The following is a 12,655-nucleotide window of genomic DNA, read 5'->3' on the forward strand; positions in this document are numbered from 1 at the left end:
AGAAGATCCTTACATGAACAAGGTATCTGTCCGTGCTGGAAATGGGCACCCTTCCATCAAGGAAGGCCACAAGAAATGCACGATCTAGGTGTTAAATGTATCTCTTATGACTGATGTTCTGTGTCTTGTGTGTCTTGCTGCAGGTTGTCTGTGCCTGTAGATGGAGGAAGTGATCAGCCTGTGCTGCAGCCCAGTGACCAAAACTGTAGCTCTGCAGCTGGCTCATAGACAGATCTTGAAATACTTCTGGGGTAAGCTGGGCCCTATTAAAGTACCTGGTCTGAGGTGTAGTTATTACAGATTTCTCAAACGTTTAATGAGATGATTTGACTTTCAGGGACATGAGTGACTCTTGCTGGTAGTTGGTCCTGCCTTTCGTGCTCCCTCTGCTCCCAGAAATGTGCCAAAATTAGTGATTTGTATCAGAAAGCAGTTAATGTTGTTGTGAATGATAGTTCAGACTTTATGATTTGAAAGGAAGATGACTAGTTTAGTGATTTCAGAAGTGCTGACTGACTGCCACGTCCTTGGCACTTCTCTCTCATTCCACAGTGGAATAAAGGTGCTGCTGAGCTCCTAGAAGTTACCACCTTCTTGTCTGCTGTGTCCTGGACTTTTGTGTCAGCATTCCTCCTCTCTGTCAGATACTGTAGCTTATTCCCAGCTCTAGTTTTCCTGAGATACATGTCATGTGGTTGTAATGTTTGAATCTGTGATTGGCTGGAAAACAGTTTGATCTTCTTTGCTCTTTAGAGGCTTCTACTCCTGTCCTTGAACCCTGGCGGACTAGCAATGGCTCTGCTGTTCAGTTTCCCTACCCTTGTGTGCAGACTTCTATCACGAGGATCAATGGTGAAGTAAGTAAGACTGCAAGCAGATTAAATTCGCTACTTAGTTGTTCTCTGTGTCAAATGTGCACCATGATCGTCTGCCCAGGGTGTAATGATACTTCTTAATGGCGTTCTTCATAAGGCCCTGTGCTGAGCTAAGAGCATATATTTTTTTGTCTTCTAGAGCATTTCTGATGGCTTGCAGTTAACACCCAATCTCCCCATTCTATGAATACAATGAGTAGTGTCATTGAAGAATGAGAAATTTCAGATTTAAAGTTTCCAGCAGTCACTGCCCTGCTCTTTTTGAAAACAGCATTTTGCTCTGTTTTATCTGAGCTTATCCTATTAGCAAATATGGCTGCATTGAGTTACTGCAGATCTCCTACTACTGGTGTTTCCTATTGGTAATGGTTTCTTGATAGTTACAACAGCTTAAGGAACGACTAGCTATTTTCAGGGTTTCTTTCCTTCAGCGTGCATCCAGGTGAATGCTGTATGGGGTTGCTTTGCTTTGCTCTGTACTAGTGCTTTTCCTCTGGTACTTTGGACCAAATGCTGCTGAATAAAAAACTAAATTATCTGGCGTGGTTTCTGCTTTTATTTTGTTACTGTGCAGTTTCTGTTACAGCGTAGACCAAGCTGGGTTTCCAGCCAGAAATATTTAAAGACACTTAAGTAAGCCCTCCTGGTATAGAGGTTGCTTGACTTCCTGTCCAGCTTCTCTAAGTAATTCACATGAGGTACTCAGTATCTAATTGTAAGGTACTTCAATCCAGTGCTAGTCAGTGTTGTGAAACACTGGAGGTTGTGACACTGATAGCTTATACTTTTCATCCTTTTTATTTACAGGAGGTGATCTTGGGCCTCACAGATCGATGCCGGTTTTTTGTTAATGATACTGAGGTACCAAAGTTTTTGCCCCTCATTGCATTCCCTTTTTCTCTGCCAAAGGCAAATTTACTGTTCCGCTCTATACAGTGATAAACTTCATGATTTTTCTACAGGTCGCTTCCAACATCACCTCATTTGCAACATACAATGAGTTTTTGTTGGTGACAACCAACTCCCACACGTGTCAATGCTTCTGCTTGAAGAACATATCAGTGAAAGGTAAATGCCAACTCTGGCTGCCTGCTACTGGCAGCTCATGGCCATTGTCTTGGAACCACAAGATGTCTCCATTTTTCACATCCAAACCTGTTGTATTTGGGTCACTCAGAGCAACTGCTTAAGAGTCGGAGGAAAAGAACCGCTCTCAAAGATCTGTCAGAGCAAGGAGCACAGGGAACTGACTGTACATCACATGCTTCTGCCAGGGAGCAGGATTTGTCCTGTAGTTGTCCCTTCACTGTTGTCAACAGCTTAGTGCTGCATTCTCTCCCTCCCCTCCATATCCAGAAAAAGGAAGGGGTGTGTGCTATTTGAGGGGGTGTGGTAGAGAAGGGATCCCAGTAGAAAGAGTTTCTGGTGGCATTTGGCTATGAGAGGTATGAGGACCCTGGGAAAGGCAGGATGACAATTTACTGGTCCTTTACATCTTTCAGTGCTCTTCTGATCTGATCTATTGAGCTTTGTGATCCTGTTGTACAGAGGACATAATCTCTACTTTGTGTACAGCAGTGCTTAGCACTGTTCTTATCTGGAACCGTTGAAGATCACTGGTGTGTTGTTGACTCAGTTGGTCCAGTACGACCTTGTAGGGCCACACAGGAAAGCCTGACTGGGGCACTGTGCTGCGGTGTGCCATGTGTGCTGACAAATATGCTGTCTTCAGCCCTTCAGGCTGGCCTGAGCAGTGCTGCTGCCCCCAACAGTGAGACCCTGCGCAAGGTGGAGCGAGGTTCGCGTATCATCACCGTTGTGCCCCAGGACACAAAGGTTGTGCTGCAGGTCAGTGCTCTGCCCGTGTCTGCCGTTTCAGTGGGCAGCTTGCCAACCCGCAAACAACGCGTGCAGTGCTACAAAGGTGCTGCCCTGTGCTGCTGCAGCACAGCATCTCACAAATCTCCAGCTGCCTGGCTGGATGGGGAGGGATTTTGAGCATGCCTATGGGAGTTAGGTTCAGCACAGGCAGCTGGGTATGTACAGAACAGGGAAGGGCTATTGAAATTCCTAATGGCTGAGGTAGCGTAGTGCTACATATTGTAGCCTCTCACGGTGAATCTCAGACTCACCTCTTTAGTACTTGCTGTATTTGCTAGCAGCCCTCCATTAGCCTTGGCACTAAGTTTGTCTGAAGTGCTGAGCTCACTCTTCAGAACCAGCAGAGGTTCACAGAATGGAGAAGGATGTCATTGGAAAGGCACCTCTGGAGGTGTTGTAGCCCAACATCCTCCTCAAAGCAGGGCTAACCTGAAAGCTTGATCACGTTGCTTTGGGTCTTGCCCGGTTGAGTGGAGTCCAGCCTCCTGAGGAATAAATGTTTCTGAGCTGAGAATTTGAGATGCAATTTCAACGACTGTGGAAAAGTATGTCCTTTGAAGTGAACAAACAGGCCCATGCACCTGCAAGTAGCAGACCGGCCTAGAAAATTGGCCAGTCCTCGCTTTGCCTTCAATATAGGCAGAGTAACTACAAATAAATAATTGTGTGGATCTTGTGTTATAGATGCCAAGAGGAAATCTGGAGACTGTTCACCACCGAGCTCTGGTTCTCGCCCAGATTCGAAAGTGGCTAGACAGGTAAATTGCACTGATGTATTCTGGTCTTCCCTCCCCCAGTCTGAGCTGTTAGAGGCTGGCTGGCCTGGGTTTGTTGTGCTGGAGAAGGGAGGGAGGCTAAACTCAAAGGAATTGACTTCATTAGTGGGAATGAAACTGTTTCTGGGGCTACCAGCTAGAAGTCCAGCTTTCAGCAGTCCCAGGTGTCTCTCACTTCACCACTGAAGGGCTTATATGTGTGCTGAGACTGTGCGGGTGGGAGAGATCTTCGTCTGCTCCATTCTCCAGTCATCTCAATCACTTCATGACAAAGCTTGCTGTTTTGCATGTTTTATTTGCTTAGTTGAAGTTTTCTGAAACAGAATTTGGTCCATTAGATTAAAATGTAGTTCGCTGTTCTAAGAAAGGAAAAAAATAATGCAAGGCGTCTATTGCTTCCTCAGCCTGGCGTGCTGGTCTGTCCCACTGCAGAGGCTGGCAATGAACAAGATTGACCTTGCACATTTTTTCTGGAAGGCAATCTACGTGGCTTATTGCCTAGGCTATTCCCTTCCCAGGGGTTCTGTGCTTACCTCTAGTCAGTTGCCTTTATTTGCAGATATTGCACCTATCCACTATGTAAACTATCCCACTTGACTCATTCCTTCAGGCTTATGTTCAGGGAAGCATTTCAGTGTATGAGGAAGCTGCGAATCAACCTCAATCTTCTCTATGACCACAATCCCAAGGCAAGTATGCCCAGTTCTGTTGTGTTGTTTTCCATATTCATCTAGCCTGGAATCCCACATTGAACAGTGGACTCAAAAGAGTAGGTGGTGCTGTCAGTTCTGCTTTCAGCAGAGATGGCTGCTCTGTACTGCCGTGTCCTCATGCAGGCAGATCAGATTTAGCATGTCCTTCATCTTGTACATTCAGAGAAGGTCTTTGAATTTGTTCTTGTACTTAATGTACTTGTTCAGAGTAACAAAAGTAATATTCTTGTTCATTTCAGGTATTTCTGGAAAACGCAGAAACCTTTATCAGGCAGATAGATTCTGTGAACTGTATCAATTTGTTTTTCACAGAACTGAAGTGAGTATAATTCTGCAAATGGAAGCATGCATGTAATCAGTGGTGGTACATTATTGTGTCAAAATATTGGCAGCTCTTCAATGTGAGTGCAAGGAGTCATTCAAAAATCTTGCATGTTGGGTCATAAAGACTTGAGTAAGCTCAATAGTTTCAGGGACAGTTAGTGTGTCTTGTTGGGAATTCCAGCTTTCAGGCAGCCATTAGATTTTTCCAGCAAGGGATTAGTACATCATCTGACTGCTTTGACTTGTCTTCTGCTTTGCTGTACAGGGGTAAAGTGAACAGAGAAAGTTTTGTTCCCTCATGAAGAGGAGCAAGACAGCACTGCTTATCTGAAGCCTGAGGCCAAGATACTTGCTTAGATTCCCAAATAAGGTTCCCTGACTTCTTTCTCAAAGGTTGAGTGACAAGAGACTTTAGGGCATTGGTAGCTTCAGGACTTCTCAAGCTTGCTGAAGTAAATAATTATTTAGGAGCTGGAGCTACCACTTAGCTGTTCTGTTTTATTTCAGTTTTGACCTGACCTTAAATCTTTGTCTAGAAATAAAAGTAAATGGCTTAATTTTCAGAAGTGCTCCATGCTCAGCATCCCTATAGTGGATTTAGCAGAAGACAGCTGTATCTTGAAAATCTTGCCTTCTGATTTTTTGTGTAACTAAAGTAGTTGTTCTGACCAGTTTTCTTCAATGCCTCTCTTGGCTGAGAATCAATTGGGATGGATGAGAGATATTGGAGAGTTTTTTGGTAGTGTGGCAGGTTGCATGTCAGTACTGAATGACATATGAGCTATTTTGTTGAGTAGTTATTTTCTGCGTGCATTTGTGTTTCTTAATGTTACTGTCTTTGTACTGGGCTATGTGATGGACCGTGCTGGTATTCATGGTATCTGTTTTTATTTAGAGAGGAAGATTTCACAAAGGGTATGTACCCATCTCTGAATGGTAGCAGTCACGCTCAACCACCCCAGCATCCTGATCAGAAAAAAGTAAACCTCATATGTGATGTCATGAGAGTTGCCATGGAACACATTGACCCTCAAAAGTGAGCATTTTCTTATTGTAGGTGAAAGAACCATTAGAGAGCTTTCTAGTAAGGCATTTGCAGAAAGCGAAGCTGTCCTTAACATCAGTTATTTTGCTTCAGATCCTCTGAGGTGAGCCTGTGCTCCACAAAACTTACGTAGCCATGTGAGCAGTGTTTCTGCCTTCTCTTCACCTTCCATCTGCTGAGGATGCTGTCCTGAAAACCACAACATCTAATAATTCCACAGATAGCAGAACAACTTTTAACTACAAGAATTAAAGTAATAGATGCAGGTTGCTTATAAAGGCTTAAGAAATACACTCAATTGAGGAACAGGCTGTGAGACATGAGCAAGATTGTCATCTCAGGGAGATGCTGGCTTTTTGAAGCAGCTGGCCTTTCGGAAAGATCTCAGCTGTTCCATTTGAGACTGTATTACTTTTGTAAATCTTCAGCTGCATATTTCTGAATGATTACCTTTTTGATAACCATCCTCCTTGGATGAATCAACACCAGACAAGGATAAAGGGTGGGAAAATAGGATAATAACAGTCGTTAGTGAAGCAGTGTTAAACCATTAGCAGTTTATATGTGAAACAGTGGATAGAGGAGCAACAGATGGTCGGTTGCTGCTGAACCCTGAAAACTTAGACACTTTTCAGCAAATGGTTTCAGAAAACAAAGCATCCTCTTAGCTGGGAAAGCTATTTTGAACTAGTACATGTGAAAAGTATGAAAGTGGAAATAACCTCCTAGAAAGCTTTCCTTTTATAAAAAAGACCATTTTCATGCCAAATTTTATTTGGAAAACTGTGTCCAGCTATCTGAGCTTTCAGAGAGAGGTGTTTTCTCTCCATGATGCTGGCTGGCATGGTAAGGAAGCTCATTCTACTCAAAACACACTTCCAGTCTTGTGACATGTTTGAGGAGACAGGCTGAGTAGAAAAACCTTTCTAGTATATTCTGTCCTCTTCCAATTTTTCCTGCCTTTCTTTAAAAAGATTGAAATACCTGAGTAGTTTGGTTGGTTGGTTTTTTACTAAAATGTAAACTAGAACTTGGACAAACTGTGCTAAAATAGGAATAAGCAGTGTTTCTGCCTTCTAGTTTTTTCATTTACTGCTTCTGTTTTCTTCAGATACTGCCTATCAATACTGACAGCACACGTAAAGAAAAGTCCTCCAGAACTGGAAATTGCTCTCCAGAAGGTTCATGATCTTCGAGGTATTGTATGAGGAACTCAAAAGTTTTGAAAATGGGTGGTTTGCAGGAGCTTTTGTTGTTAGCGTGGTTCACCCTGAAAATTATTTTAAGGTGGTTGTTCAGAAAACAGAAACCAGAAAACAGAAGTATGCCTGAAAGTAGCTGTGCGTTAATGAAACAGCAGCATATCAGCTAAGATACGCTGCTGTATGTGCCCTCAGCTCATCCTTTTATCTAGGTATGTCAGCAGATAGCCCAGAGTTGGAGCTGTTTTCTCTTTCCAGTCAGAACTCTGGTTCTTCCAGCATGGAATAATAGGAGGTTCCCATTCTGGGTCCTGGTATCTCAAACTGGCAAACTTCGCTTTTATTCTGTGCTGATACTTCTGACCTGTCACTGTTTGTCCTGGTTTCGGCTGGGATAGAGTTAACTTTCTTTCTGATGGCTGCTGGGGGTGCTGTCTTTTGGGTTTGGTATGAGAGAAGTGTTGATGACCCGTTGATGTTTTGATTGTTGCTGGGTGGTGCATGCACCGGGGACTTTTCAGCCTCCCATGCTCTGCCAGGTGCGTGGGAAGCTGGCAGGGGAAGCATAGCCGGTGAGGTTGACCCAGCTGGCCAATGGGGTATTCCATACCGTGTGAAATCATGCTCAGTATAAAAACTGGGGGGGGGGGGCAGGGTTTGGAGTTGGGGAAACTGACGATGTGTCAGTTTGCGGGTGGTGAGCAGTTGCATTGTGCATCACCTGCTTTGGATATCCTATTACTGTTGTTGTTATCATTGTTATTATTACTGTTCTACTTTGTTTTATTTCAATTATTAAACTGTTTTTATCTCAGTCCATGAGTTTTCCTACTTGTGCCGTCCCGATTCTCTCCCCCATCCCACTGGAAGGGGAGGGGGCGGGGGAAGGGGTGAGCGAGCGGCTGTGTGGTGTTTAGTTGCTGGCTAGTGTTAAACCACAACGCTGTTGCACACTTAACAAGTTACTATGCTTGGGCTGGTCCTTGAAGTTGCCCAGGAAAGGCAAAGTAACCCCTCCTGCAAGACAGAACTAGCCGTTAGTTTGAAGGTCCCTATCTGATGTCAAGGCTGTGTTTGATAATGCATGCCTCCCTCAGAGCGGGGTTCCACTGCTGGTGGTGTAACTGATCATATGCTTCTTTATCTTGTTACAGAAAACATTACTCCAGATGTCAAAGCTGTGAGTGCAGAAGAAGCACTGAAGTACCTGCTTTTCCTTGTGGATGTCAATGAATTGTATGATTATTCCTTGGGGACGTACGACTTCGATTTAGTCATCATGGTGGCAGAAAAATCTCAAAAGGTCTTGGCTTATAGTTCCAGCCAGGGAACTATTTTTCTGCTTTCCCAAAGGTTCTTTGTAGTCTGCGGATCAGCCCACATGTTTTGATAGTCATAGCTCTCTACCCAGGCAGGATTCCAGTTGCTCAGAAGTCCTGTGTGTGCTTGGGATGATGCTGGGAAGGTGGCATGTCTCTGCACCCCTTAGTACTTCTTGAGCACAGCTTTGGAAACTTGCTCAAGGTGAAATAGGGCTCTTGTAGAGCAGCACGGCAAAGTAGCTCTGGAGAAGGGAGGGACTGTGGTCTGAAGTGTTGTGACTGCATGCCTTACATTCCCAGTTTTGTACTCTCTTGATTCTTGCTTATTTGGTGGTGGCCACGATAATAGTGTGTGTCTTCCAGCAGGTTTAATTTGAAATCTCTGAATGGAATGCTCATCAGGGTCTTCAGAGTTTCCTAATGTTATAGCAGAGCCTGCTATCTGTCAGTTAAAACACCCTATTCCTGTTAACAGGTTTTATGACCTTTACTGTGGGGGAAATTATCAGCTTTACAAATGCAAATTTATACATGATAATAGCTAATAGAAAACAATATTTGATATGATAAATAGGCTTGAATTTTAAATGTTACCAGCCTTTAGATACTGCTGAAGTCTATGGGAGCCTGGTAATTTAAGTTAGTCATTCCTGTCAAGAGTATATATACAGAATTGATTCTTTAAGATGGCTTACATTTTAAAAAAAAAAAAGCCTTTTTAGTGTATTATTGTACAATTTCAAATATGGTACTGTCTGTTGGTGAATATGTGGGCAAATAAGGATCTTACCAGATTAGCTCAGCTGCAGTTTTTATTATTCTTTACAGGACCCAAAAGAATACTTGCCCTTCTTAAATACCCTCCGGAAAATGGAAACCAATTATCAGCGATATACAATAGACAGACACTTGAAGAGATACACAAAAGCTCTTGGGCATCTCAGCAAATGTGGTAGGTGTCCTGTAGATGCAGTGTCTCCAAGCAGAAATTCTGCAGAGGAACATTTCCATTTTGGAGAGCCTTTGGGGGGAAATAGCTGAAGAAGGAGAAGGATTGCACAAGGTTATCTTCCCTCCTGGTAGTGCATGGTTAACTTACTTCTGCTACATGTTTTTTGTAGTGTAGCTTGGTGCAGTGAGAAAGGAGTGAGAATGTTTACTGCTCTGTGATCATGAAGCATAAGTCTTGTTTTGTTCCTGTTGAACGTGACTTGTCCCCAGTTAGTACTGCTGGCAAAAGTGGAGCAAACCTCAAGGAAGTGAACACCTTGATTTTACAGTAGTAGAATAGGTGCTTTTGTGCTCTTCCACCCAAGCACCTCTAGTTGCTTCTTAATGCAGTGAACCCAGACTGGCTGGGAGCCATGAGAGCCATGTGCTTTCTCTTTTATTGCTACAAAAAATAAATTATTTCTGCAGGTCCTGAACACTTCTCTGAATTTCTGAACTTGGTGAAGGATCAGAATCAGTATTGTGAAGCCTTGAAGCTGTACCCCTCTAGCACTCAGGAGTACAAGGTGTGTAAGCACATGACAGTGCAGCATGCAAGCTTTTTATTCTCTCACGCACACAGTTGCACATCTTCGGCACCTTGAGTGAGGGCAGGAATGAGACGGCAGCTGCTTGCATTCAAGTTCTACAGGTCATTGCTATTCACGTGTTGTCTGAGACCCTCCTCTAAGATAATAGCTGGAATGACTCTCAGCACTGACCCTGCGAGGTCTGGTCATCGAAGGAGTGGCCGTTATTTCTTTGATCCCATGACCAGGAAAGCACCTGGGAGTCCAGTTTCTGCTGCATTGTCTTGTGGTGTGCTGGAGAACTCCTGTTACCACAGAAAGACTTTCCTTCCTATCTTGACCTTTGTGATACCAGCTTTCTGTCTGGCACTTGCAGGTTGTGTGGGGACACTTCATTATCCTTAAACTATTCTGAAGAGTAGTAGAGAGCTTGGGGCACTTGCAGATGTGCTGTTTCCTAGCATGTAGTGTCCCTTGTTGGTTTCAGTATTACTGAAGAACTTTAGTTTGCTCAAGGCTGAGGTAAAATGTAAATGAATGCATTTAATGTAATTTAACTTAGATATTGTAAATACAAAACACGCAAGCCTTTGTAAAAGAAGTAGATGAAGAAGTAAGAGGGGAAATACAGAAACTCACTCTGTTTGCAACACAGTGAAAGCAGAAAGGACTCTTTCCTCATGAGAGAGGTCTGTTCCTGACTCTGGCTCATTTTGTTATTCCCTCTGTATTCTTCCAGTCAAATCCACCACCCCTTTTTGATGGAGATTGTGAGCTTTGAATAGCATAGTGAAGCTCAGGATACTGATTCATAGCAGCCTGTCCCTCTAGACTTGCAGGGCTTGCATCCTCCTTTGTGCCAGTGTTTGACTCCTGGAGTAAGTTGGTTCAGGGAGACATTCTAACAAAAACTGTTCATGTGAGTTGGAAAGAAGGGGCCTTTGCCTTGGCGAGTTAGGTACCTCCCTGTGTCTCTTGCTTTAGCTCTGTGAAATGTCTCCATGTGCTAATCATCAGCCCTTGGCTTGATACAAAGTTCGAAATGGGGTAGGAACATTGTGCCTGGAAGTTCCTTGGGGAAGGGGGAAATAGGCTTTTGTTGATGGGCACTTAATTTTTACTAATGCAGGACTGCTACTGACTCTACAGCTGATTTCTTATTTCTCTTTTGTCCCTTTCTTGCAGGATATCAGTGATGCGTATGGGGAGTACTTGATTCAGAAGCAGCTATATGAACAGGCTGCATTGATATTTGCTCGTGCTGGCATCTTTGCAAAAGCACTTGATGCTTTTCAGAACAGTGGCAGCTGGCAGCAAGCCCTGTGCATGGCGTCACGGCTTGGTTACACAAAGGATAAGCTGTCCAGCCTGGCACGGAGCATGGCAGGTAGGCCTTGAGGAGATGGAAGTGTGCAGAGCAAAACTGGCTGCTGTTATTTTTGGTTCATTTTGATTTTTCCTAAAATTTAGTGAAAACCTCAGTCGTCAGCAGCGTTCTTCTTAAAGGGAGAACAAAGATCCCATGTTTCCCAAGGGTTTGTGTGATTGCACAGTACCTTTGTTTCTCAAAGGAACCAAAAGATCTTGGAGCTGAGTTGGTGGGCACCCAGGAGTTGCCAAGCTAGCTGTGGCTTTGGCTGCCCCGTGCTGACTGCTTCTTGCACTTTTTCCTTGGAACCGGTTGCTGAACTGCTATTCCAAATTGGCTCCTTAACCTCAGGGCTTGGAGGTACTTTGAAGTGTCTGACATGACTGAGGCCTCTAGACATCATTGACATAAGTATTGTGCCTAGTCACAGACTTTAAAGACTATTGGATAATTCAGAGGTGCGTCTTCATGTTTTCTCATTAAAGCCTGCTAGCAGCTAGGACCAACTGGTACATGTAAAGCTATGTGCCATCCTACTGCAGGAAAAAAAGGTAGCTGGTCTCAGAATTTGTGCTCCTTAGGACATAGCAGACTGCATGCATGAGATGTGTTGTGGACCTGGCATACATTTCAGCAGGAGAAATGGAGCATTATCCTGACTTCTGCCTTACTCAGAGGCAGAGTTTATGAAGGGCCCACTTATGCAGTGGCAATATGGCTCCTGGGGGTGTAGTCTTCCAGAGTTGGATATTCCTGTATTTTCTTTTTCTGTCATGCGATTTGGATCCTTTGTGTCTTGCTTTTAATACTTTTTCTGGTGCCCCTCTTAAATCACAACTGTAATTTAGTGAAATAAGCAGACACAAGCTGTCTTGGATGAGATTGCTTTGTTTGGGTAATTTCTTTTTTTTTCCTGGTGTATCACTTGCTCTCTTACATTTCATCTAAGGGTCTAGAAGCCCTGAATCCCACAAGCTTGATGGTTGCTGTCCATACCACAGAGAGCAGGCAGCAAAGTGCTCCCTGCAGATAGCAAAGCTGTGAAACACTGAAGCTTGCAAGAGAGGTTTCCTTTTTACATCCTGGCCCCCTCCACTTAAGAGACTCTTTCTTCCCTATTTCTGTCTCAGAGTGGAGGAAAAACTCCAGCTGGCCTTGAGGGACGTGCACCAGCAATTTCACAAGCAACTGGCTGATGATGTTGCAAATTAATGAATTCTTAGCATCAGGCAGCCCTTCTTTTTACGTGGCAGATTGAGTAAGTGTGGGAGCAGGTAGAAGGTGCCTCAGTGAGTGGGATTTTCCTCTACTTTGTAGTTTTGTGGCACAAAATCCAGCTGCTTCTGAAAAACTGAACTCCACCTTTTCTTGTAGGAAAACTACTTGAACAGAGAAAGCATGCAGAGGCAGCCGTACTCCTGGAGCAGTACACTCAGGTAATGTAATCATCCTCCAGTTTGTGCCCCAGTAATATCCTCTGTCAGAGAAATACGCCGTCTGTGTTTTCTCTATTCTCCTGGGCCACATGTGACTCCATGCATGCTGACGGCAAAACAGCCTGTGCCATGGGCTCTCTGGGGGAGGGCACAGCAGGTCCAGGAGAGGCAGTGAGCAGGGTGGGGATGAAT

At 44.0% G+C, this 12,655-nt stretch overlaps 1 protein-coding gene across 1 annotated transcript in view; it reads left to right on the top strand.

The window, feature by feature from the left end:
- The window catches only part of ELP1 (elongator acetyltransferase complex subunit 1), a 31,938-nt gene that overhangs the window by 13,006 nt on the left and 6,277 nt on the right, over nt 1–12,655 (top strand). Inside the window, 16 exon segments of the mRNA XM_075137583.1 lie at nt 144–165; nt 167–251; nt 754–857; nt 1,683–1,736; nt 1,838–1,943; nt 2,608–2,723; nt 3,441–3,514; nt 4,143–4,221; nt 4,485–4,564; nt 5,465–5,605; nt 6,726–6,811; nt 7,971–8,119; nt 8,967–9,090; nt 9,558–9,655; nt 10,844–11,045; nt 12,402–12,463. Coding sequence (XP_074993684.1) covers nt 144–165; nt 167–251; nt 754–857; nt 1,683–1,736; nt 1,838–1,943; nt 2,608–2,723; nt 3,441–3,514; nt 4,143–4,221; nt 4,485–4,564; nt 5,465–5,605; nt 6,726–6,811; nt 7,971–8,119; nt 8,967–9,090; nt 9,558–9,655; nt 10,844–11,045; nt 12,402–12,463 — 1,582 coding nt within the window.

This window comes from Calonectris borealis, chromosome Z (genome assembly GCF_964195595.1).
Source record: "Calonectris borealis chromosome Z, bCalBor7.hap1.2, whole genome shotgun sequence".
Lineage (NCBI taxonomy): Eukaryota > Metazoa > Chordata > Aves > Procellariiformes > Procellariidae > Calonectris > Calonectris borealis.